The sequence below is a fragment of the Nestor notabilis genome, unplaced genomic scaffold, assembly GCF_000696875.1.
Source record: "Nestor notabilis isolate BGI_N333 unplaced genomic scaffold, ASM69687v1 scaffold9763, whole genome shotgun sequence".
Classification (NCBI taxonomy): Eukaryota; Metazoa; Chordata; class Aves; order Psittaciformes; family Psittacidae; genus Nestor; species Nestor notabilis.
In genome coordinates, this window is record NW_009920674.1 from 7,290 (window position 1) to 34,376 (window position 27,087).

General features: G+C 38.3%; 1 protein-coding gene across 1 annotated transcript; it reads left to right on the top strand.

Moving 5' to 3' along the window:
* Positions 1 to 757: 757 nt before the first annotated feature.
* LOC104402812 (aminopeptidase Q) lies at positions 758 to 25,590 on the top strand (the record flags this gene model as incomplete). The annotated part of the gene is made up of 19 exons (XM_010010792.1): positions 758 to 900; positions 2,056 to 2,195; positions 4,508 to 4,634; positions 6,843 to 6,997; positions 8,334 to 8,447; positions 9,102 to 9,245; positions 9,565 to 9,630; positions 9,767 to 9,832; positions 10,877 to 11,046; positions 11,558 to 11,634; positions 12,630 to 12,769; positions 14,251 to 14,306; positions 15,563 to 15,716; positions 16,680 to 16,774; positions 17,668 to 17,775; positions 22,029 to 22,202; positions 22,538 to 22,678; positions 23,904 to 23,979; positions 25,444 to 25,590. Coding segments are annotated over 19 exons (2,293 nt in total), but the record flags the coding sequence as incomplete, so codon positions are not given.
* Between the last annotated feature and the right edge of the window lie 1,497 nt (positions 25,591 to 27,087).

Genomic DNA, 27,087 nt, shown 5'->3' on the forward strand with positions numbered 1-27,087 from the left:
CAATGAAAAAGGACACAACCGCTCACCCCCCGCCGACCGATACCCAGCCCGACCCGAGCAGCGATCTGGGCCTTCCGGGTAACTCCCCCCAGTTTCTATACTGGGCATGACGTGCTGTGGTATGGAATACCCCTTTGGCCAGTTTGGGTCAGGTGTCCTGTCTCTGCTTCCTCCTGGCTTCCCCTCCTCTCTGGCAAAGCATGAGACTGAGAAAGTCCTTGGTCAGAGTAAACATTACTTAGCAACAACTAAAAACATCGGTGTTATCAGCGTTGTTCCCAGGCTGAAAGTCAAAACCACAGCACTGCACCAGCTACTAAGAAGGAGAAAAAATGACTGCTGTAGCTGAACCCAGGACAGAGAGGAGCAGGTGTACAGAGAGACTCTGATTATGAAATTAAAGTTGGGCATTGTATCATTTTTGAGCACTAGCCTGTTGTGTGCAAAACTTTAATCAACTCTTTCTTAATAAACAAACTAGGAAAGTTCATATACTTAAAATTTGGTATCTGGAAAAGGGGGGGGGGGGGGGAAGCCCTATTTAGAAAAGACTGGTTTTTCTCTAGAAGCATCCAAACTGTACTGTCTGTTGGTCATGGGGATTTCATCAGGGATTTAAATAATAACCAGACCTTTTCCAAATCTGCATATCTGTGTGATTCACTTCTTGTTTTTTCTGATTTGATGTTTTTATGCACTCTGTGATTTTTATCAGCAGTAGCATGCTGGATTAATCTTCCTTGTATTTTTAATACAGTATGCTGATTGCCTCCCAACTGGAACCAACATACGCCAGAACAGTTTACCCATGTTTTGATGAACCTGCCATGAAAGCCATATTTAATATCAGAATTGTCCATGACCCCAGCTATGTGGCTCTTTCCAACATGCCTGCTGTTGGTAGGTAAACAGCAAATATACATATTTTTCTTTTTCCCCTGAATTACTTTTAAAAGGGGCGTAATTTGTCTGAACAGACTATATGATGTGATACAGCAGTGTGCTGTTGTCCATGTGCTAATGCCTTGAAAACACACAGAAAATCAGTGCTTATGAACTTAAAAATTTGGAGGCAGTTATTCATAGTTAATGCCTCTGATGGCAATTAATCCATGTTTGTCAGTTATGATGTTCTCTCCTCTGGTCGCTGTAGGCTGCATAGGGCTTGATTCCTGGCATTTACTGCTTGGTCAGTGTGTCTGTCTTACTGTGTGACATCTGCTTAAAACAAAACGTCAGTCCCAGTATACAAAGTCTGTAATTGTGGTATTAAGGGATTTATTTCATTTTAAGTAGATTTTAAGACGTATTTACAACATACAAATAATTGTGTTACCAGGCAGAGACACTTCAGCTTCCTCGGTGTGTGCAGAATAAAAATGAGAAGACTGTAAAGCTCTGGAGATGCTCTTCATGTCCCTTGCTGGAATCTCATGTGGGATGCATGGGGAGTATAAGATTCCAAGCAAATTCTGTAAATTAGTATTCTTAGAGAAATCTGATGGATCTCTTGTATCCTTCTTAATTGCTTTTTTCTGCAGTTCAGTGCCACAAATCTCTATTTTTCATCTAAATAATTTTCAGCCACAACAAGGAAGTCTTACGAGATTTGCATGGAAGCTAAGAATCTTAGGAATCACGATAAATGGGGTCTCTGTAAGAATCATTTGAAGCATTTTCTTCCTCTAGGAATCTTGTCCTCGTCCCCCTTATTCAGAAGGAAGGTATAATTCCTGGGCACATGACATGTGTTTCAATCATAATAGATCATATAATCTATGCAGCAGAGAGATTTGCAGCATGGGATAAATTGTCTACAGTTTGCCCACATCATCAAACTGATGCAGTTTTGATATCCTTCCGAGACTTCAGTTAAGAAGCTCAACAGTGGATTTTTGGTCTTTGCATGGAAGATCATGACTCTGCTACATGGCAGTAGCAATAAGTCTGGCTTCTTGCCTTCTACCAGAAACATGTGGAGTTAGTGCAGAAATAAAGTATATCATTTGTTATGGAGGAGCAATGGTTTGAATATGTCTTTGATATTTTTTCTAGCTGTATCAGAAATGAAGGATGAAGATGGAAGCCTGTGGACTGTTACCACATTTAACACTTCGCTGAAAATGTCAACTTATTTGACTGCTTTTGTGATTTGTGATTTTGATTATGTCACCAGAACTGAGCGGGGAAACGAGGTAAATATGAGGCTGCATAACACGTTATGGAGGTTAACAACAGAAGTTGGCTCTGCAGTGCATCATGTGTTTTATAGATGATATCACAGAAATTAACTGTGCTTTCCATTCCAAAACTGTTTGCTTATGTGGCAAAACTGCTAACATTTATCCTGCAGATATTTCTGCAGAAAGCTTTCCTTCAGGGTAATTAGTTTTTTTCCCTGTTCTGTTAATTTCATACAATTCCATAAGTAGGTTTGGGCTCTGTATCTTAAAACTTCAGGAGCATGTTTTTTTAGTCGTTTCTAACTAGTACTGCAGAAAGTACTGGTCATAATTCAGGGTCTTCTTATCTTCTTAGTTGTCTTAGTTGTAAAAAGTTATGTGAAGTTCAATGCCTTGTTCTTCAAGACCCTTTGAGAAACAGTGTCGTGACATCATTAGGAGCAATACTGTGTTCCAAGCATTTTGCATGCTAGTATTTTAACCTTCTATTCTGCAGTGGACACTCTCTTAGCCTTCAGAACTGACTGTTTTGTGTTTGAAGCTTCTTAATCAGTGAGTATTCAGTTTTGCTTTTACACTGCAATGGCCAAAGCTTTTTGAGAAAAGCCGTAAAAAAATCCACTCCATTGGCACCACCTATTCCACTTTCCTTCTTTTGCTGAAAGTTAACAGACAAAAGATGTATCAAGTTGTTCCAAAATAAGCATAAAGCTATTAAGGCTAGCATATACTTGCTATTGTTAATAAATGAGAGCACAGTGTTAGTTTCATCGTTAGTTCACTGTCATCCTACTTGGGAATGGTGGAACAGGGTGAGAGAGCAGTGTGGAGGTGACCATAGCACAGTATTAGCTTCTTTTTAAAGTGAAGATTGGTCTTGGTATGTCATACGTGCTGTCGCCTGTATAGAACATGCTGGATGCTTAGGCTCTCAGTGGTGCCTTTTTCTTGGGCTGATCTATAGTGACAGGAGTCAGCAAATCAAAGCATTCAAGCAAGTGTTTCTCAGAAGGAAAACTGAACTCTATTTATTTTGTGAGATTTAAAGGGGAGAGGGCATTTTGCCTCTTGGTTTCAGACAGAGGTGGTCAGTTGTGTCTCCACAGTATTTGTGTGAGCATGTTTGTGGTCTCTGTTTTGTCTTTTCTGGTAAGTAATTCATAACCCAAACCACCGGTATTGTAAGTCAAAACGCATACTAGGATTAGGATATTTAGCTATCCATTGTGTTTAGGTTTTGCCAGGATTAGGATATTTAGAATCATAGAATCATAGAATGGTTTGGGTTGGAGGGGACCTTAAGATCATCTAGTTCCAAGCCCCCTGCCATGGGCAGGGACACCTCGCACTAAACCATGTCACCCAAGGCTCTGTCCAACCTGGCCTTGAAAAGGATTTAGCTATCCATTGTGTTCAGGTTTTGCAAAACAAAGTGATCTGGTCTTTGAAACTCCTCTGAAGCCTTGTCTGAAAAGAGAGGCTCAGAGGCAGAGGATACTCTACTGACTGAATACGCTTTATTTTTTCCTTTGTAAATTAAATCCTAATGCTTCCCAACTGTGCTGTTAGGGTTTGGCTGTGCAGCTTCTTGTGAGACCATGTATTGCATTTAGATGCAAGAAATGCAGGGGTGCTTGAGCTGCTAGGCACCTAGGGGTTCCCACATCCAGAAATACATGATGGAGAGAGACATAAACTTTTTCCCAGTCCACTCCATCACTATCGGCAGCTACCCTTTTCAGTACCATGACAAAGCAAATGAGGATGGGAGGGGAAAGCTTTGCTTGATGCTGCTGGCTTCATTACTTAGAGGTACAGATGTCATCTGCTCAGATGCTGTCTGCTCTCTCCAGCAACAGTGGGAGGCTAGTGGTCTGTTTCAGGCTGTGAAAGTTCAAGAGGAGAAGTATGTGTGCTTGGAGTGCAAATGCTGTCTGAACATCCATTTCTCTCTCTTCAGGGAATGAGTGGGAAAGTTTGTCACCCTGACTCACTGGATGGAAAACACTGGCTTAAGATATGTGATTTCACAGCATTTTCCGTTTAATAAAAGAAAAACTAGGAGTCCATTTGTTCCAGCAATTATAGTTGGTTTCAAATCTTGGCCCTTTTGGCGTACTGGAACTCTCCTAGATTTTAGCAGGATTAGGCTCTGTGCCACATTTTGTTAGGTCTAGCAAAACTTGAGTTGGGATCTTTTTTATTAAAAGCTTCATTGTATGGTCTGTTGTGGAAAGACAGCATTTTCAAGCAATGATTCACAGAAGAGAAGAAAATTGAAATATGAGGGATGTCTAAAATAATGTTTCCTTGCTATATTGCAGATACGTATTTGGGCTCGGAAAGAGGCAGTTAAAAACGGGTATGTTGACTATGCTTTAAATATCACAGGCCCAATATTTTCATTTCTGGAAGACTTACTTAACATCAGCTATCCTCTGCCAAAGACAGGTGAGATTACTTATTTTCTTAAATGGACCAGAAGTGCCTGCTGGTGGTGTATAGTTCGCAGAGGCAATGGGTTCTTTTGCAGTGTTCTCTTTATATGGCTTACCACATTCATGGAGAAAAAAACCCAAACCCCTAAGCTTTAACTCACTGAATTCTCCTTTCTGCATCATGGCTCTTATTAACTCCTAACTCAGACCTTCACATCACACTCATTCTTTTAAACCACCATTTCCTAATAGAGGGGCAGATGGGACTACAAAGTGGATAGAAAAGAGCTGTTCAGTTACGTGACTGTTTCTGGGATGTATAGACCATACCAGCAAATGCAGTAGTCCCTATGTCCTCCAGGTAAATCCACGCTTGCTGTAACCCATGTCTCCCCAGAGCATACCTTGCTTTTTTTAATATGTTCCTGTCTTACCTGTGAGTTCGCTGTTGGCACATTTCTCTTCAGAAAAACGACTCTAGCAGGAAAATGTGTGTTTCTATTTAAAATGGTCATCAGGTATGTCAAATCAAGCTTCAGTCTAGAAAAAAGGATGCCGTTATGTGGTTTATGTAGTTCTACTGTATAGTTTGTTCTCTACTTGTACTTGGATTCCCAAGGGCTTCAGCATGAATATTATGGGGAAACATGCTCCTTTATACAAATTGGTAGAATATTAAGAGCACAGAGGCAGTTCTTATTTAAAATGAGGTTTGGACCTGCCAATGATCTTAGCAGATTACAGGACTTGGGGGCAAGAATTTTTCCCCTTTCCCCTTTCTTTTTTGCTGATTTGTCAGACCTATCAGACCTTGGCACTTGAAATTAAATAGATTTTCATCTATGTAAATATAATAACTCCCAGTGTATTTAGAATAACTTGCATAATTACTCACTACTGTTATTATGGAAAATGTAATATAGGCAGTGCAGTCTTTATCTTAGAAATCATGGAAGCTATTCAAGGGCTGTAGACAATTCTGTTCCATACTTGTGTTCTTCTATTTAGCAGCAGTGTCAATACATTAATTAATTAGTAGAAAAGTCTTACAAAATTGAAGTAGAAGAAATTCTTGCAGGGTTCTTGTAAGGTAAGATTTCACTTTCCGAGAGTGCTGTTACACCATTACTGTCTCACTGTAATGTCATGCAATACAAACTGCATTTCCCACAGACTTTCTCTGAAGTTTTGCTTAAACATCAATAGGATTATAGCAACCAGAATAGCTACTCATAGATATTTCTTCTGCAAACTCAAAATGTGAAATAAAGAATTATTTAAGGGTTCTTTTTCACCTGCTTTTAATGCAGTTACAAGTGAGCTCTTTTCCCCCAAACTGGATAGATGGGGGCTGCCTCATTGAAAATGAAATACCTTTTCAGGTAAGCCTGAGGCGATAAGCCCCACTGCGATGCAGTCTAGCTTCGCTTGCGTTCAGCACCACCGTTACGTTAGTTGCTTAGCTTTTGGACTAGAACTGGCTCATGGTCAGCTAGTTTGGAGTACAAGCTTATGTCTGCTCCCAAAATGCTCTTCCAAAATGCATACCTTTTCCAAATCTTGCTCTTTGCAGCTGAGTTTAAACAGTATATCTTTCTTTGAGATCCTTGGATGTTTCGTCCAGCTCTCACATTTGACCTGTAAAACTGCTCTCTGTGTGTAAGTCAGAAGGGGAGTACGGCGGTAACAGCCATACTATGGAAACAAAGAGATGATGTTTCTAAGGCACCTTTCACATAAGAGTGGAAAGAATTCCTCTACTCATAGAGCCGAAAGAGCAAGATTTATTTATTTATTTTTATCAGTTGGTACGCTGAAGAAAGAAAGAGATAAGTATGATCTTTCACAAACACAGGAGAAACTTAAACAGACAAAGATTCCTGACAGCCAGAGGTGAATATATTCCCTCCTAGCATTGGCAGAATACAGCCTTCAATTTTTTTCAAAACATTTGTATGTACAAGACACAGTACAGATCTGGGCTTCATGGGAATTTATTATATGGCTTCTCAAAGGAGCAGCAATCATAGGTGGAACGTATGACAAGAAGAAATTTCACAGACCATTAGCATGAACGTTGCCATAATACCACAAATAACCACTAAAATGTAGTATCCTGTAATTGCATGCTGGACCAGAGTGAGCATTAAGATCATGTGAGCATTTTACTTCTGAAAATTTTAAAGATACATTCTTTTTTTCTCTGTTTGAATCAATTTAGATCTGGTTGCACTGCCTGATTTTGGAGCAGGTGCTATGGAAAACTGGGGGCTAATGACTTTCCAAGAATCATCACTGATGTACCAACCAAGTGATAAATTCACAAGCAGAAAGGCAATGATTGCCATAATTGTGTCACATGAGCTAGGACACCAGGCACGTGGTAAAATATTCTGTACATTTATTTGCCTCTGAGGTTGTTTCCTTCTGGTTGCTGATGCTGCGGTCACTGATAATTGGAAGAAAAATAGTGACCGGACAGTTGGGGGTGTGAGCACTAGCGTGCTGAAAGACTGTTTGAATATATGTTCTGCTGATAAATCAATATTGAAAGCAGATTCTGTTGTATTACAGACTGCATACTGACTGTGCAGGACTCATTGATACCAAACTGTTAACGGACTACTTATTTTTTATCTTACATAGTACCTGAATGCCATTCTAGAAAATACTGTAGGGATGTAGGGTGACACAGTGCTCTCTAAATACAATATACAAAATACAATATACTCAGTACTTTGGTGGGAGAATTAATGGGCTCCATAAATATTCTTCTGTAGTGGTAATGCATGTCTACATTGCAAAAGGTATTTGTTTTTCTGTAAGAAACACCCTGTGATACGATAGAAGAAAATTAATGTTTTACACTGTATCTTTTTCCAGTTTTCATAGCGATTTTCCAAATTTTTCTTACTGGGTTTGGAATGATAATGCAATTTCACTTATTTATTGACTATATTTAATTTACTGTTGTTTGCCAGAGCTACAACTGTTTGCACTTAGTCAACAACGTTAGTAAAAGAGTTTAACTTGTCTAATGCACTTGTATGCCCTTTTGACAAGGTCTGTAACTTTTCAGACCTTCCGATGGGCAAATTGTTATTATTGCAAGCAAATGAAACAAATGTCAGGACTTAATTAAACACTATTTTAAAACAAAGTTGTAGTTCAATTTTTTAAGAATTAACAAATAAAATACAAATTCGCAAGTGATCAGGTTTTTGTTAAATATGAACTGCCAAATATGAGTACATAGCAGCTGTTGTGGAAGTTTTATTGCTTGCCAGGATAGGGATTTGCTGATTTTGGAAATGGTTGTTTCACCAGTTCTGTTTATCATTCCCTTGACAATTTTCTTTTGTTAAGAATATGGAAAAATGTTTTTATAATTGCTTGATAAAAGCCCTACTTTTAACTATAGCCTGATAATGATCTTTTAGATATTTACATTTTATTGGGAAGTATTTAAAATTACATAGAGTAAAAGAATGACATCCGTACTCCTGGTATGAACTTAAAAAATACCTGCCCTGAATATCTGACTTTTTATAAGGGGCATCTTTTTCTATTCAATTTTCACTGTCTGAAGGAATATCCAGCATTTTATTATACATGAAATAAAGTTACTTCAGCATAGGTATGTGTGTTTAACCTGCAAAAATTGAAATAGCAGTTCAAAGAGATGTTGAGACATTTTTTCTTTCCGCTTAAGTGGTTTGGAAATCTGGTTACAATGAACTGGTGGAATGATCTGTGGCTTAATGAGGGACTGGCGTCTTACTTTGAGTACCTGGGAGCTATCTTTGTTGAACCCAAGCTTTCACTGGTAAGTACTAACGCTTACTGTAGTAAGCTAAAGTAGCAAAGTTCCAGCATGTACAAAGAAAAGGAAGGTGCGGGAGATGGGATTTTATTAAGCCATGGTATTAGCAACTCAACTCCCCTGGGAAGGACCAGCAGGTCTCGGTTGTTTCCTGGATGGTGTCCATCTGCTGTGATCATACTGAGCTCTTCTGCAGCTGGCACAGACGATGGCTGGACATCTACGATTCTGCAGTGACAAGGAGTTGGTGTTCTGCCCTAGGTCTGTCATGTAGTAAACCGAGCTTTCTCTCCTGGGTCCTGTAGCTGATGGTTTGCACCCCTTCCAACCCCATCCAAGATCTTTTCCAAACATCCCATACAGGTTTTCACTTTCCAGTATCTGTTCACTTATTGTTTAATGTAGTTGATTTCCCTGAGGATCACACCATAATTGTCTCAGTCTTCTCAGATGTAAAATTTTCACTCATCACTGATGTTGTATGTGGATTGGGTATGTGGTCTCATTGACTCCATGGGAAAGTTAGGGAGCGGGGAAAAAGGATTGTTTCTTGTTTATTGATAACTATTTCTACTAGTGCTAATCCCATAATCTGTATTCTCTCCTGAGAATAAGTATTTTCTGTTCAGCTCACTTGGGTTTGTCTTTTTCTTGCAGGATAAAATCTTTTATGATCATGTTGTACAACCTGTCTTAAGGGAAGACAATGAAAGAGGAGTTCGATCACTGTCAGCGACTGAAGAAAAGATCAAAGGATCATTTTCTTTAATATCTCTGTTTGACAGCATCACATACAGCAAGGTTAAAAAATACATAATGCTTCCCATTTCTGGTATATTCTAAACTAATGGTACAAAATTTATTAGAGAGGAACTGTTGAATTACAGTGCTTTTTGTAGGTTGTTTTGGCATTCAAAATAAGTTTCTGCTTCACACGAAAATTTATTGGATGTTGCAGATGTGTTTGGCTATGAAAGAAGTGGTGAAAGTATTTTTAACCTCCATGAAATATGAAGCGTAGGAGTAGCCTGAGTAATTTCTCTGGAAAAAATATTGCAATAATAATCACAATAATAATCCATGTTTTCTCATTTTATTTTTTTTTTTTTTGGTACTCCAGGGGGCCTCTATTACGTGGATGCTTTCTGGTTTCCTGACTGAGAAGTTGTTTATGAGAGCACTTTCTGTAAGTTTGAAAAACTAGTGCCCTCATCTTGATTTATAAGCCTGAAAAATTACAATTGTACAAATACCTGTTTGTCTTGCTGTTGTTTTTCATTGAACCCTCATGAATTCTGATGTTTCTGTTTGTTTCTGTACAGTCGTATCTGAAAGAATTTTCTTTCTCAAATGCTAACCAAGATGATCTCTGGACCCACATACAGATGGTACTCATTTTATCTTTAGTATTCTTGCTCTGGTATTTGGCACAGTCCAAATTTAGGCCATATACTATTTATAGAAAACTGCACTGGAATCTGGCTATCCTGTGTTCAGTCTTTTGCATAACATTTGCTTTGCTGTCTCTTTTGGCTAATGCCTTCACAAGTATTTATTTGGCTGCTTTACTGCACCTGAGACCAGTGGAGCTAAATACAGGAGTAGAGAGATGAGATGGGAAATCAGGGCCAGGTGGAGTTTTGGGTTTCATGGAGATTGTGTAAGCCTACATGAAATTGCATAGCCTATTCTTCTGGGATCTAAGTTTTGCCAGATCAGAGTGTGTGATGCTCTGGGCTTGGTGATTATAGATGCTGATAAGTCACAGATCCAGCAAAGTCTATACCCAGGCAGCAGCTCAGCTGGTTCTGGCAGAAATCTGAATAGGAAAACAGGTGCAGGTTTTTTTAAAAAATTCCAGTGTCCTGGTCCTCTAAAGAAGGCTTCCGTTGTGTTGCAGACTCATTCTTATGTTAAGAGCTAGAGTGCCACAATTTCAGATACACAAGGCTGTTACATCTTTTAAACTAACAGAGACTGTACCAATTCACACTAGCTAGGACTACAGCTTAGTGTGTTTTTCAATCTGTCTTTACTATTCATTTAGTTCATTAGGTAGTCACTTAAAAATCTCTTATGGCAGCTTTATTTGAATGAAATCAACAAATCAGGTCTGTCATAGCCATAGAGGTGTGTAAATACATTAACACTAAAAAGAGAAAGGTTAGCAGTCAGAATACAGAATCAGAATGAGAAATGTCATCTCGGTATTTCATAATTCCTAAAAAGGCTTACTCTGTCTTTATTATGATGTCAATAATGTCATTTGGGCTTTGTTACACTGAGGTTTTTTTGCATGAATCAAAGACCAGTAAACTGCTAAGCAGTTATGTTTTCTCTAGTATTTTATAACAACCCCTAGAGTGTTGCTGAAGCAATATCAGTAACTACCTTTTTATTGTAACTATTTATAATTTTCGTTTCTCTTGCAGGTTGTAGATGCACAGAATGAAGTTCAGTTGCCAGCATCTGTAAAACAAATAATGGATTCGTGGACATGCCAAAATGGTTTTCCAGTTTTAACATTAAATATAACCACTGGCACAATCAGTCAGGAACAATTTCTTAATAAAAAGAATGAAAACAGCACTGATTCTTACAAGTATGTTTATTTTGTGTTTTTATTGTATGTTTATACCCTCGTTTTTTGCAGGAAACTCTTCGGTTAGGACATTATGTTTTGACTATCTGATTTTTTAACTTTATGGTTTTTTCTTTTCAGAAGCAATTAAGTAAAATTTGTGGGACACTGGAGGTTGCAGTAGTTCTGCAAGTTGCTTGCTTTGCCAAAAAGTTGCTTTTCTCTGGAGTAGCCATGTAATGGTTTTGTAAGGACAGGCACAGGCCATGAATAGGTTGCAGGGCAGGAGTTTTGCCTGGCATTTCCTTCTTTCCTCCTGCCTCAGTTGTACAGACTGGGGACCTGGATGAACCATGCCGTAGTTTCCAGTGTAGGTACCACCATCTGTTGAGGTTTTGTGTATCAGAGGAGAGAAGGTAGATGGAGATTGTTCTAAGAAGGAACTCATCTGCAATCTAGTTTAGCATAAGCTGAGAGTGGAGTATTTTTAAGCTTAAGAATTAATTGTATTATTTTTTTTTTCTTTGTTAAGTAACACATGGATTATTCCTATTTCTTGGATGAGAAGTGGATCATCACAGCCGTTAATGTGGCTAGATAAAAGCAGCAGTAAGTAATTTATTTGTTCACGCATGCTAAAACCAAGCTAATAAAAACACAGCTAACTCTTCTCTACACAGGATGTATTTGAATTGAATAGGGACATAACACACGTTTCACTTGTATTTGAAAGCCATGTAGCGAACTTATCAGACACTCTTCAGTCAAGGAACTTGCATTCATGTTTTTAGATTAAAAAAATAATAATTTTATTTTTGATTTCTTCATGCATAAATAAACCAAATATTTTTTTACAAACATGCAAATGTTAAGGGTAATTTTAAGTTTGGTTACTATTTTGGTAACTCCTGTGAGTTCTCTTCTGGTGGAGAAATGTTATGTTGTCTTTAAGGGGTGTTCATCACAATACTTTTGGTAAATAAAATGATTTAGGACAAAGCGTTAGCTTGAATTTTGGAATAGTTGCTTCAGTGGCATAGCAATACATAAAGAGGGATACCTCAAAAGTGATTTTGCATGTGTATTGTTGCTGTACATAGCTCTGCAGGAGCTAATTAATCATACTTCTACATGTGTTGAATTAAACTCAAAGCTCCAAGCAGTGCCAAGCATGTTCATTCAGCAATGCACTGTACAGTGTTGAAAGCCTGTCCTGTTGGTTGAGGGCTCCTCAGGCAATGTCTACATTCAATAGCTTCTGCCCATGTAATTATGTTGGTCACTGTCCCTGGGACATCCATGCAGCAATAAAAGGCACACTAGGAGAATGGTTTTGTTACGGTAGAACATGTTTCACTGAGCCTTGATAGTGGAGGAGCATAGTTTTGCTATCTTAGCTGGATCTAAAAGTGCTCTTGATGATTAGTACAGCATTGAACCAATATGCTATTATAGGGGAAGTACTGCTAGTGCTATATTCTAGCTGGTTTTAAATGTTTAAGCTGCTATCTGTCATGTGCCACTTTCCCATGTTATTTAACTTGTGAAGAGAATTTAGCAGTGTATAGAAAAATAAAATGAAATATTTTAATGTCACTTTGCAGAAGTGTTTCCTGAAATGCAAGTGTCAGAATCAGAATATGACTGGGTTCTGCTGAATGTGAATTTAAATGGATACTACAGAGTGAACTATGACCAGTTAAACTTAAAAAGATTAGCACGCTTGCTTGAAAATGATCCAAAGGTAAGATCACATTTCTCTTCTCAAGCTTATAAACAGACTCTTTCCATGTATTTCTTCTTGCAGTTCTTGCCAGTAATCACACTGATGAAAACCTGGAATAGTGAGAAACTCATGTATCAAATAAGAAGAAATGATCCACTGTTGCACCACCAAAGTCACTGGCAGCCTTTCACAGTGGGAGAGGAACAGATCCAAGTAATTTCACATATGCATGAAAAATAACTACATGAGATGGCATTCTGTCTTCAAAGTTGTCTTAACAGCTAATGGTTCTTTCAGTATCTTAAATTTGGCTCAAAATGTTATTGGTATGGATGTGTGATAAAGCTTTATCTGCTGTTAGGTAACCATTGAGAAGGAAAGCTGGGAGAAAGCCTTTTATTTCCACATTTCCACAAATCACAGAATTTCTGCTGGTGTAATTTCAGGGAAAAAGTCATCTGACTTGGGTGGTTTTGGTTGGTGGGGGTTTTTTGTTTGTTTGTTTGTTTTTGTTTTGGGTTTTTTTTGAGATTTTTCTGAGATGTTCTAATCAGTTCTACTTGTGCTCTTTTAGTCCCCTATTAACACTGTAGACACCTCTGACTTGCCACAGTTTGGGCTGAAGGTGAAAGTGGTACAGAACAGCCTATACGTGTGGCTGTATATGGGGTTGGACAGTAGTTAATGTTGCCTCACCCAGGAGTGAGCCAGAGGTTCCAGTAGTAATGTCAACTGATTGGTTTTGGTAAGAACAGTGAGAAAGCTTAAGCTTTCAGCATCACAGTAATCAGCACAGTCAGACAACTTCTCCAGGTCTGGAAATGAGGATGATAGGAACATGGGTTGTGGTTAAACCTTTTTATGGCATACTGATTTCCTTCTAGGCTTTTTTTCTTCCACAGCAGATCTAAGGCAGTAGGAAATTAGGTGTGTGCTGACTTGGCACCAGTCAATGGGAAGGTTCTCTCAAGCAGTGGTCAAGCTGTAGGGCATGGGAGCAGGGAGGAGATGAGGAGGGACCAGCAGTCCTAACAAGAGCACAAACTGTAGGCAGGGGTTTGCCAGTAGGTCTGCGTCAGTCATTTAATTCATAATAGTGCCAGACACTTTGCTCTGGACTAATTAGAAGATGCACTCCGACCTGAAGCACCAGAAGGAAAAAATGTATTAAAATGACAGAACTGGGATAATTTTAGGAAATACAGCATTTCCGTATTTTAATTTTCATTTCAGCATGCTAATAAGAGGGATCTTGAAATTCCATGCTTAATGTACTGTAGCTGAATATTTATATTATGTAGCTATATATTTATATATACAAACATCCCTAAAAGCACATATGTAATTTCAGCTTAAAATGCAGGATCCATTTTATGACTTTTTGTAGAAGATTTTGGCTTAGAAAAAGTGTCTTATCCTTCTGAAACATGGTAAAGCTTTTTTAAACTTTTAATGACATGTTTTACATCCATTAACACCACTGTAAATGCTCTTTGCAGGCTATTCGTGCTGTCAGCAGGTTCCAGCTGATAGATGATGTTTTTGCATTGACACAGTAAGTACATTTCAAGTATGTCATAGAAAATGATTAAACTACATGACTGCATTCAACATTGCTACTGCTTTGTTCATTCCTACCCATATGCATCTCATAAGAACAACAGCTGTTTTGACAAAATGCTGGGGGAGTTAAGTATTTAATCCTTTCTTCTGTCAGTGCTGAGTGATCTCTTTCAAAATTTCTTCTAAATTTTGTTCCCACTCTTAGAAAGTATTTTAAATAATGGCATTGTCATGAGTTTTTTAAGGACTAACCTGTATTTGTTGTAACAGAAGAAAGATTCTGAATGAACATTCTGAATTTTCCTTAATTTATTCTGAGCTATCTCAGCTATGCTGTCCTGTATCACTGCTAATACCTCTTTCATTTCCCTGGCTGATGGATGACTTGGTTGTTCATGTTTGTGGTGCTAAAGAGGTCAGCCGTACTATAGGGAGCTGAAGAAGCAATAGATATGTCTGTGCCTTAAACGGACAGAGGTCACAAAGGCGTTGGACACCTATGATGTGGGAGCTCAGGGGGGGAGGTGGCCAGAGCATATTGCATCCCCTCAGAGCCTGTGGAGGTAGCACTGAGAGGAGAAAGTAAAAATTCCCATTTCTCCTCTCATACAAATGCCCTTTCTCATAAGAGAGCTCAAAATTAATATTTAATAAGGAATGTAACTGTGAAGTACAGAACTGTGCTTCTATGTAAATACACTAGAATATCTCTGTTCTGGAGGAGAGGGGCTTGAACTGGAATTTAATTGGGAAAAAAATAGTTCTGTGCTTATTCCATACTGAGGCACAGAAATGCCATGCTGAAGTCACTCATTCCACCAATAGTGTGCATGTGAGTGAAATTTATTGTTTTTTACAATAATGTGTATTTTACAAAAGAACCTGTAATGAAAATACGTTGTTTAGCAATAAAAATACACACGTATTAGAACTCATACCAGTGCTTTTTTACTTCATTTTGTTCTAGTGAGACTGGTATGTGCTGTAAATGTGCTTATGCTGTGTCCTGAAGGCACAAGCAGAATAGTCTGCATGCTGCCATGCTTACTGCCATGATTGTCGTATTACTTTTGAGAGAGGCGCTGTAATAAATGTGAGAGCTAGCTCTATTTTCCAACGTTTTTTCTAGGTCACTTTCCATGCAGTTTCCTGACATTTTATTGTCAGTTTCATAAATAAATGGATGTTCGTGGTAGGTGATGAATTGACTAGATATGCTCAAGTATGAGTTTTTTTGTTTTTGAATAGGTTTGGATATATTCAGATTGAAACAGCACTTGAACTAACAAAGTACCTTGCCAGAGAAGATGAACTCTTCATATGGAATATGGTTTTGTTAAACCTAGTACCAGAGAATTTGGAAAGTACTCTGAAGAACTATGAAGTATACCCACTTCTAAAGGTATCAACTGTTTCGTTAGTTAGCAAAGATACTAGACCATTTAAATAAATCAAACTAAAATGAATGCTTTTTAAATTCTCAAGAATGTGATGATGACTATGATGGATGATAGTTCTTGTTGTTCCCTTTGCATATGTAATTTTTTTTAATAGAAGGAGGTACTTATTTGTATATATTAGTCAATGATAAAAATATCATTGAACTTTGAGCAATTCTTATTGTAAAGTAGAAATATATCAAATTCTTTATATTAAGCTTGATCCTGGGTTTTTGAAAAACTGAGGATCTGGAAAATACAGCTATCAGTCAGTAATAAATAGTCAGTGGTAAGTAATGAGAGAAACACTGTTATGTATAAAGGGCATATAGTATGTATGTGCTGTGTGGCTTGTACTGCCTTCCAGTTTGTCTTCATAGAGAGAAAGAAGGGATTGGGTTTGGATACTAAATGAGATGATTCTTTCACATATTTGAGCTACCTGAGATGATACTGTCTTACTTATTTTCTTGACTTCTACTTGAAGCAGATTTCACTTCTGTTTAAAGTGCAACCCCACAGTAGTAGTTCTCTTAAATTCTGAAGTAAAGGTATGTTTAAAATATGTGGGAAGTATTTTCTGTTGTATTTCTAAAGTATTTTCTACTGATATGTTCTTTTTCTGGTTTTTTTTTTTTGTTTGTTTTGTTTTGTTTTTTTTTTTTCCCCTGAGAACAAGCATTTGTTTTCTTTCATAGTAAGTTCAGAGATCCTAGTGATGTGAAATGGTAACTTCCCAGTTAGAATGGATGTGCAGGTGTATTGAATTTTAGACCAAATTTATATAGTTTATTTTAATGTGTTGTGTTGTTAAGAAATTAATAGTGGTAAATATATAAGTTAAATATGAGAAAGTAAGGAAAAATACAGTAAAATAAAAACTTGCATCTAAATTAAAGTAATTTTTCTTTCCCTTCTTTTGAAAGAAATACCTTTTAAAGAGAATGTTGCCAATATACCATTATTATGCAGGTTTTATTCGTCAAAATGTTGATGCTTTGGAAGATGACTATTTTGCTCAGTAAGTATTCTGCTTTTCTCAGAAGTTTTTTATGATGTGAATGGGTCTGATACACTGCAGTTGGCCTCGAAATTTAAATGCAGGATACAGGAAAAATGCTCTAATTGATTTGAATGTAACTGAATTGTTATTTTTACTGTCCTGTAAGCGTGTGTTACTTAGGATGCTTTAGTGACCATACAAGATGTTTAATGATCTAAGTGGTAGCTTTTGTTGATTGGAGAACAGGCTCAACAGGCTGCTGCTAGTGGGTGAAAACCTGACAGCAATGAACTTTAGATATGATTTATGGATCAATCACTAGAACTTTAAAATGCTTCATTTTGCAAGGCCACTGCAGCCATAGTCTTGAATGTCAGAGTGATTTGGACTAGATGCAGTTAGTCTCTTAAAACTCCCAAGAGGGATGTAAACCACAAAAAAACCTAAGAAAAATGATAGTACATTTGTAGTCTCATTAATGTCCATGAATGTTGATGTTGGAACTACTATTATCGTTAGTTTGTTTATTTATTTATTTATTTATGAATTTATTTTTTATTAAACCTCAACTGTTTCTAGTAGAGGTTCTTCTGGGTTAATGGCTGAAATCTCAACATGAGGAAGAACTTCTTTACACTGAGGGTGGCAGAGCATTGTAACAGGCTGCCCAGGGGAGTTGTGGATTCTCTTTCTCTGGAGATACCCAAAACACACTTAGACACGTTCCTGTGTAACCTGCTTTAGGTGGCCCTGCTTGGCAGGAGGGTTGGACTAGATGATCTCCAAAGGTCCCTTCCAACCCTAATGACTGATTCTGTGATTCTCTGAATCTGTGCTGGTCAAGCACAGTTCAGGTACTCCAAATGTAGAATACGTATCTTTTATTCTTGATATTTTGGCTTCCCTTCAAGAGTATATTTGGAAAAGATTTTTGCAACAGCATGCTGGCTGGGTCTCCAAGACTGTTTGAACCTGTCATCTGAACTATATGCTAAGTGGATGGACAACCCTGAGTACAAGTAAGGATGATGTGCTGTTAGAGGTGTGCATGTGTAAGTGAGGTGGGAAGTTAAAGGGCTCTTACGCAGGGGAAGCAGAAAGAGAAATGCTCCTGTATACTGCTTTTCTTTCTCAACGCGACAGAATTTATGCCTAGCTGTGCCCCCCAGCCTCCTCCTCTTCCCCAAATCCAAACTTAATGATGATTTCATAATTATTGCTTTTTCATAGACTTTACAGGATGAAGGATACAAATTTTTTGCCATGAAGACCAAAATCTGTTTAACCACATAAAAAGTGATCAGATTATGGCCACTGTTACATATTGTCCAGTCCTTTTGCTGCAGTACAGCCTGAGGTGTACCATATATCAACTCAGTTTCTAAGCTTCTTTTAGAAATACTGGGTGAAATGATGTCTGTGTGATACGCATCCGTCCGTGGTGAGCCCATCAAATTATCTTGCATGTTTTGTGTTCACAAAAGGAGGTGCTGGGAACAGCTGTGAGTTCTTATGCTGATACTGGAGCCTGGTGGTCAGGTCTGTGAGGATAGAGCCTGGGCTCTACCAGGAGCAGACTTTCTGTATTTGAGTATTGCATTATTAAAGAAAAATTATGATGTATTGAAATTCTTATTCTCTTTTCCTCCCTCTCTCTTTTGATTTTTTCTATGCAATAGTCATATTGTATTGGCACTGGTGAGTGAATGTTCAATTTATTATTATTTTTATTTGTTGTAGTTATAATAAATATTTAGTTGTTACTTGTGTATCTGTTGATATATGTAGTTGGCTACGTAGAATGAACTTGTACATTTATGTTTGTGTTTTTTTAAATAGCTTTTTAGTGATCATCCTCATAAAAAACAAATTTTACTTTGCAGTTAAGCTGAAAAGTTCAAATAGCCTAAAGACACTCTATTATGTTCCAGAGAGAATATTCTTACTATCCCGTGCTAGAAGCAACAATACTATGCTGAATTCTCAGGCTGTTTTCAAAACAGACACTGATCTTCCCTTATTAATAATATTTGAAATATTTTTTTCCTGGAGGAATATTACATACCTTATCTGAGTTGAAGAGCTGAAAAGTCTGTGAAATGTATCAGCTGAGCTGGTTTTAAATTACACGGAGAAGATTAATTTCACTGTCCTTTTTGGCACTGAGATAAGGTCAAAGGGACTTTACAGCCTCATACTTCACGTAGCTGTAAGTGTGGAAAAAAATGCAATTATGAATTTTATTAAGTGTAAAAAAAAAAAAAAAAGGGACCATGTTTTAAGGGAAGAAAACAGAGGAGATAGGATACTTCTTATGTTTCAAATGACAGATCATAGTTCCTGTTCACTTAAAGAGGAAGCTTTCAAGATGCTGGTTGGAAAAGGAAAAGGGAACAGCAAATTTTGTGAATAGATGCTCTTACATTCTCCATTCTGAGAGGAAAATCCGTAACAGCACACTACAGCTGTTCTGCCACATGTGGAACCCAGTAGGATTCTCAAATCTGTGGAAGGATACAATCATAGAATCATTGAATGGTTTGGGTTGGAAGGGACCTTAAGATGATCTAGTTCCAACCCCCCTGCCATGGGCAGGGACACCTCACACTAGACCATGTCGCCCAAGGCTCTGTCCAACCTGGCCTTGAACACTGCCAGGGATGGAGCATTTAGCACTTCTTTGGGCAACCTGATCCAGGGCCTCACCACCCTCACAGTAAAGAAGTTCGTCCTTTTATCTAACCTGAACTTCCCCTGTTTTAGTTGGAATCCATTATGTCTCATCCTATTGCTACAGTCCCTGATGAAGAGTCCCTCCCCAGCATCCTTGTAGGCCCTCTTCAGATACTGGAAGGCTGCTGTGAGGTCTCCACGCAGCCTTTCTTCTCCAGGCTGAACAGCCCCAACTTTCTCAGCCTGTCTTCATACGGGAGGTGCTCCAGCGCTCTTATCATCCTTGTGGCCCTCCTCTGGACTTGCTCCAACAGCTCCATGTCCTTCTTATGAGGACACTAGAACTGCACACATACAATGCTTTTCCCTTTCCGATAAGGTGACCAACTTTTGCTGAACATTTCCAAATAGTTCCTGGTAGAACTTAACTGGACTTCATATGGAGCATTTTTATCTCTTCCATGGAAATAACAAGCCAAGAGCCGTGATTCCCAGCCAGTTTCTCAGTTTTACTCTTTTTTGCTTATAGGAGTGAAGTGAAGCCAGCTAAATTAATGTATTCTCTGTGGTGCTGTTTCTGGCTTGTCTTCTTTTGAAAGACGGAAATTAGTCTGTAGAGGGAGGGAGAATGTTGCTGTACATTTTAGTTACTTACTAAAGGTAACCATATACAGCCATTGCCCTCAAAACTTAAGAAATCACTATGTCACTTTATCATTGGCTTTAGGAAAATGATGTAAAATAATCCACCTTTCTTCCCAGCAGCTTTTTGTATCGTCTTTAAGATCCAGAAATAAAAGAATCCTATCAGGCCAGCAATATCAAACCACACAACAACTCCCAGGAAAAATAGTAAGGTTAATAAGCCCCACCCCTCATCTAATATAACCTGAAGCTCCAAAGTCCCTCTGGTCCACAGTGGACTTCCTCTGTGAGCTATACAACATAAACCACCACAGGTGCCACCAGCCAGTAGGCCGTTATCCCATAGTAGGCTGCCCGTACAGCCTGCCTTGAATGCTGAACATGATAGCTGCAGCTAAATGATACAGAAAGCCTGTCTATTTGCTCTTCACCCACAACAGCTTTGCACTCAGCAACTAATATTTTCTTGAAACTATTGGAACAGCTGCAGTAGCAAAATAAATAGCTGTATCTTAGCTAAAGCAGCTTTACCCTGTATTACCCTACAGTGACCTCTTTCTGCAGCATTATGAAATGATTATTAAACAAATTACTAGACCTTTTACTCAAATAAGATCTGTCATAAAGGGATTCCTCACAGGACTATTCTTTACCTTGACATAATCTCTCAGTATTGGTAACTGTCATTCTCAGTGACAATGCCTTATGTTACAGCATATATCCAGGTAAATGCACCCAAACTAATTTTTTCCAGTAAATACAAAAATTGCCCACTTCTTCAGTTATTGTGGCAGTGAAATTCCCCACCCACAACAGAACAATCAAATCCCCACATCTTGCATTTTCACTTCTTAACAAATGATGTCTGCCAAACACCTGATTCTCTCCCTCCTTTCCAGGAGTCCTTAGTTTTCAGAGTTTATAACTTACATGTCTCTACCTTTGCTTTGAAGATTGCTGTCCTATAGACTTCCTTCTGAACAGTATTTTTTCTCTTTCTGCTGGTGTCATCCCCATTTTCTCTAGGATAGTCTACTGAAATTCAAATGAATTTTTCTCAAGTTATATTTACATGTGAATGTGCTGCTTCCAGTTTTGGGCCTGAAGAATAGCTTTTGTGACCAGAAACTTACCTTTTTTTCCAAGTCTCTCTTCTGACCTAATGGAAGATAGTTTTTATACCTCTTACTTACAATCTTGGCCTTAAGTAACACTAACCAGATTAACAATATACCATCAGGAAGTTAAATGTTTCTTGTAGCAATGGGACCCATTCTCCTACAGAAAATTAGTCCAAAATATCATTAATTTAAACTGTTTTCAGATAGCCTGCACAGTAAAATACATTGCTATCACTGGAAAGCACTGACAATATCTTACTATCAGGGACACATCATTGCCACAGGAGAAATCTTCCGTTCAAGACTGCACTGTATTATACTGATAATGTTTGTATTTAGTTTCTGTGACAAAAATGGGCATGTTGAGGACTCTGCCTTGGTGTGGGAGAAAGAGGAGCCTGCCTGTTGCATGGAGAAATGTCCTTTCTTTTTCGATTTGTGCTGCACATGGCTCTTCCTTCAGGATGCATTCACTGGAGAAGCCTTAAAAAGGCTTGTCTGGGGTGATGCCATGTGCAGCCATACACTCTAATGACATGCTCCATGTCCTAGACTGCGATGTGAAAGAGTGGCATTGACACAGTATGTACACAAAATAGCTTGGCCCAACTGTTCTAAAAAACATTTTTGGTTTGCCTTTAAACTGCATGCTTTTAAAGTGCTTAAATCATTAATAAAGCAATCAAATTTCCTGGCTTTATTTAGATTGCTATTTTATATTTCCTTTCTTGTGCAACTTTTAGCTGTAAATATTTTTTTTTCAGTTAATGAGTTAATTGTTGGTTTTGACTTTACAACAATACAGTACCTTTTAATCATATTTTGCTTTGCAGAATTCCCTTTTTAATTAGACGAACGGTCTGCTGCTATGGTGTTGCAGTGGGAAGTGATAAAGAATGGAATTTTGCGTGGGAAATGTATAACCATACTGACTACTTCACAAAGGAAGATAAAGATATCCTGCTGTTTGCTATGAGCTGTGCCAAAGAGTCGTGGTTACTTTACAGGTGACCTTGATCAAAGTATATCTTTGTGTATATAGAACACAGGGTTGTCTGGTGGAGGGGTTGCCTATCTGTAACCCAGATAAGGAAAGCACATATATCCACCTGATGGACCCTCATTTTACTGATAAGTGAAGTCAGTGGGTAAGAACAGGGGATTTCACCGATATAAGGACAAAACCCAAGCTGAATACACAGTTCAGAGTGACACCAGTTTTGGCATAAACTTCCAAATCCTGGTATTTGTTGAGACAGGAATTTTCCTGAACTGAGTATTTCCAGATCATCACTGTTAAACAGCAAGTGATAGGTATAATTATTACCTTCTTTTCTAACAGATACTTGCAGTACGGACTCAGTGATACGTTATTTTCTTCCAATTATACTTCAATCATCATCTTATATGCAGTGACTAAGGATATTGGGCACCGTATGGCCTGGGAATTTGTTACGGAAAATTGGCCACTTTTAAGTGAAAGGTATGGTAAGCAACCAGCTCTGGGTTGCCTTTCTTTCTGTGGCTCTTTGGCTTCTTCCTCCATCTCTGTGTTTGAGCTGTAAAATCCAGGTGCAGATACTCATTCCAGAGATGGCTTTTTTGTAATAGTTGATGCAATTCCTTAAGTATGCAGAGCTGGGCTTTCAGAGGATTCAACTCTGATCAGGGCTTAATGTCAGAGGACACAATGCTTAAAAAAACAGCCTGTTCATGACTGTTTTAGTGCTTCTAAGTGTTAAATTCACTGGAAAATCTGACTTTAGAAAAGGGTTTATCCACTAGCATTTCACAAGCATGGGTGTAAAATGCTGGAATAGGATTGTAACCTCTTTTCCAAAGAAAGTGTGGAGAGATGGGGGATTGGAGCATACAGGTTTACAAGTGCTACAAGGACCAACTACAGTTAATATTCACTGACTTAAGTCCTAACTCATCTCCAGCCTCCCTGAATTAATGCAAGTAAACTGCAGGTGAGCTTGGGCTACTTGTCTCAAGTAAAACAAGTATTTTGATACCTGTTCAAAGACTCCCTCTCTTCTTGGCAATGGTGAAAAGCAGCAGGGCTCTGACAGTACATTCCTACTGTCTTCAGTGGCAGAGGAGTCCATCGGTGGTTATTAGTGGCAGCGTAACCAAGACAAGCCATCTAGGAGCATTCAAATGTGTGTCTTTATTGATTAACACTGGAAAAGGCAAATTGTAGCAGATTTGCATCACACCAGATAGTTTCCTTATGGAGTTTTTTTCTCTGTTCATGCTGATGAGAAATTTACTGGGAAACTGACCCATTATTTTCAAACTAAAAGAATAGTGTAGGTGTTAACTTATACATCATCCTCAAGATATACCAACAGAAATGCCAAGTTGTTAGAATCATACTAGTTAGCTTTTCTAGCTCAGTTTGGCTGTATGGGCTCACAAAGACTATCCATTTTAAGAAAAGAATTCATTTCACCAAAGTAGAAATACCAGATCTTCCTGTGAAATAAAAATGAAGAGTAATAAGTGTGCTTCACTCTGCTTTAATGTCTAAATTGAGTGTTAATTTCTTTAAAAGGGGAAAAAAGAGTACACAGTTGCAAACTTCAGCTTAGTTGATATTTTCAACATGGTAAATAATAACTAAATAGAGTATTTCCAAATGAGATAAAATCTAGTATGTTTGCTAACATGATGTTTGAAGGTCCTTCATCTAAATTTTACAGGTATGGGAAGGAATTACTACATGATGTATTAAAAGTCATGGGAAGATTTGTCAATACAGATGTACAGATCCAAGAGGTAAATCAGAGAAGCAGTTAGTTTTAACTTTATTGACAATTTGTAAGTACAGGTTTTTAAATCTCTTGGTTTTTTAAGAAATAACAGAATATATTGTACAATGTTGCTGTGTTGAGACATTGAGAAAAATGATACTTCCTCATCTGAGAAATAAACATGTGAACATGTGCCCACAGCCCTGCAGTCTGTGTGTGCAGTTGGTTGTTAAGCATGGCATGAAAGTCAGCTTTTGTGAAGTGACAGACATTGTCCTGCTCTGCGTGGCTGCCCTGTAAGAGGTTGCCTGCCTGTGTGCTGAACTGGTGGCCTACATGTGATGCAGTTCTTTTCACTCTGTGACAGCCTAGATGAGCCCATGAACAGTATTTTCTAATTGGGCTGCTGTACATCTGGAAAAAGGGAATGGGCTTTGGGAACCCTGGTGAAGGGTGGAAATCTCTGTGAGGTGGCTCTAGGCTGTCTTGTTTTACTCCCCACAATAATCCACATTAGTGCCTGTGACACATCACTGCTTGTTTCATACTTTTTTCTTGCTCTTCTGCCTCCAGTCTAAGTCTTCCCAGATTTTCTCCCAAAATATAATTTTCTTTTCTCAACAACTCAGCTTTTGTGCTGTCTGCATGTGATCCACATTTCTGTGCCAGCCCGATATGTCTAGTATCTGTCATTGCAAGAAACATTTTGCTTTCCTTTTTTGCTTCTGAGTGATGAATGCATACAGCAAGTAACTGAGAAGGGATGCTAATGAGGAGAGCAGCTCAGAGAGTTAGCTCCTATAGTCAAAGAGATAGCTCTTCAACATTCATGAACTATAAGTTTTTCATCTTTTCTTCTTTAGGGACAAGTTAACTCCCTGGGATGATAAAAGCAATAGTCCAGTGCCAGCATTGCCAGCCTCTGTATTAACCTTCAGGTTTGGAACTGAGACCCTGTAAATATTACCAAAAGCTTATTTTCCTCTTCAAAATCTGCCTGTAGAGATCACCTTTACCATGATCATGTACCAAAAGTTGGGCTGCTGGCATATTAGGTTGCTGGTTATCGTGCTGACATCTATATAATTTCTCTTATTTTTGTTTCCCACTCCCCCCATATGTTTCTTTGCTATTCTTCAGTCCTCTCTTGTCTTCTGCTCATTAGACTGATGGGAAAGATTTCTTGTTCTGTGACTGTAGAACAGGCAACACAAGAGGATTCTGTTATCCAGCTAGTCCTAGACACTGTGTGTTACCAACAGTTCTAGTCAAGTTGGCTGCATTTGAAAGGATTTTTAGAGGGACAGCCAAAGGCACATTCCTAATATGCAGGGAGCTTTCCCACCTCAGTGCAAATCAGTAAGTTTGCCCCATCTCCTGTTTAGTCTCTCCCTTTTCTGTGCACTTCTGTCTAAATCACCTGTCAGGTACACATTTGCTTGCTGCATGTGAAGTTATAGGAACCAAGCTCATGTGTTTATTTCTTCAGTTGCAGGTTTTTTATAATGCTACACTGGAAGAGGATGAGAGAGTGGCTACTACTCTGCTACTGGAGCTCACAAAAATTGAAAATATGGAAAGGAGAGAACTGCTGATCAAAGTTGCCAAGTGGTTACAGAAAAATCTAGATGATTGACATGGAAAACAATTTTCAGTATATTTTACAGGGTGATTCACTAGAATTTTGGTATTCATCTTAAGATATAATTAAAGATAAAGCACATTTTTATGAGTCCTGTGGTTTTCTTCCCAACTGGAAAGTAAGGCTAAAATAATTCACAAAGTAAATATTCAACAAAATAAATGAGAGCTGTATTTTCATATTGTGAGTAAATTAATTTCCTACTGGATGAGTTGTTAGTAAGGATGTATTGCTATTAATGATCTGACATATAGATGCAGTCCTAAATCCTTTGTCTTCTTCTGTATAGCCAAATGAAAAGTGTGGTACAAATTTGTGGCAAAAAATACATGAGGAAGCTGGAAAAGTTTTATATTCTGTATTCCTTATGATTTGTACTGTGACCTTGGGCAAGTCATTTAATCTGTCTCTCTCCACTTCTGTGTTTGTAAATTGTTAAGAGGACAGTAATTCAGAACAGTGCCATGAAGCATAAATTTCAGAATGGTTCCAGAGCTGTAGGGAGGAAAGGACCAAAGAAACCTCAAATTTTAATGGTAATAAATGAATGCCTTGTCCTTCAATCTGTATTTTTCCTTAGCAGATCTGTACTTACTGTGTCTACATTCACATTTGTGTTTGATTAGGAATGTGCTTTTGAAGAGAGCCTCCCAGTTGTCTATGTTTAGCATTCTTTAACCCCCAGGACAGTCTTGGAGTGTGTGAGCTGGATTCTTTTTGGATGAAATTTATCTAAGAGATTATGAGCTACTGGTGTGCAAGTGATAGACACCACCATTTGATGGTCATTTTGTCTATTGCACTAGAATGCAGCTAGTCTAAACTAACCCCTCTGGAATATCACCAAGTGTTTCCATTCTTACTGCACTAAGCTGCTCTCTGATGTAGATACAGGGTTAATCACCTTGCTTACACAGCATTTTGTAGGTGATAGACAGAATTCAGTCTATCAGTATTAGCAAACCATAGTAGGTTGTGGTTGAAGAGGTACGGGATCCTTAGTCGATGCAATTTATTTATTTGTGCAGTAACAGTATTATGACAATATTACTGTACTGGTGCTCAGGTTAACATAGAAAATAAAGTTATATGGAATGCAGGAAACCCAAGAAGTTAAGAGCACCACACTATGAGGAGACAAGGAATAAAAAGCAGCCTTGTTAATAAGAAGAGTTTTTCAGGGACAGCCTCTAAATACATTTAAGGAAAACATTGCCATGTTGGCTGCAATGAATCTCCTCTGCTCCCAAATGGCTGCAAAGAAAATTTTGAGACTCCCAGAGGCTCCCTTTATGGGAATTACCAACTCGTGCAGCCAGGTTTGTGCTGGAATCATTTGACCTCTTTAGCATTTGATCCAGTTAAGGCTAGTGCCAAAGAAAATTGTGTGCATTCTTGACAGTCCTTGTCAAGTGATTCAGAAAGCAGAGGAATTCATCGAGGGTGTGATGAGTTAGGGAGGCTTTGCTTCAGCATTTTCTGACGCCATTT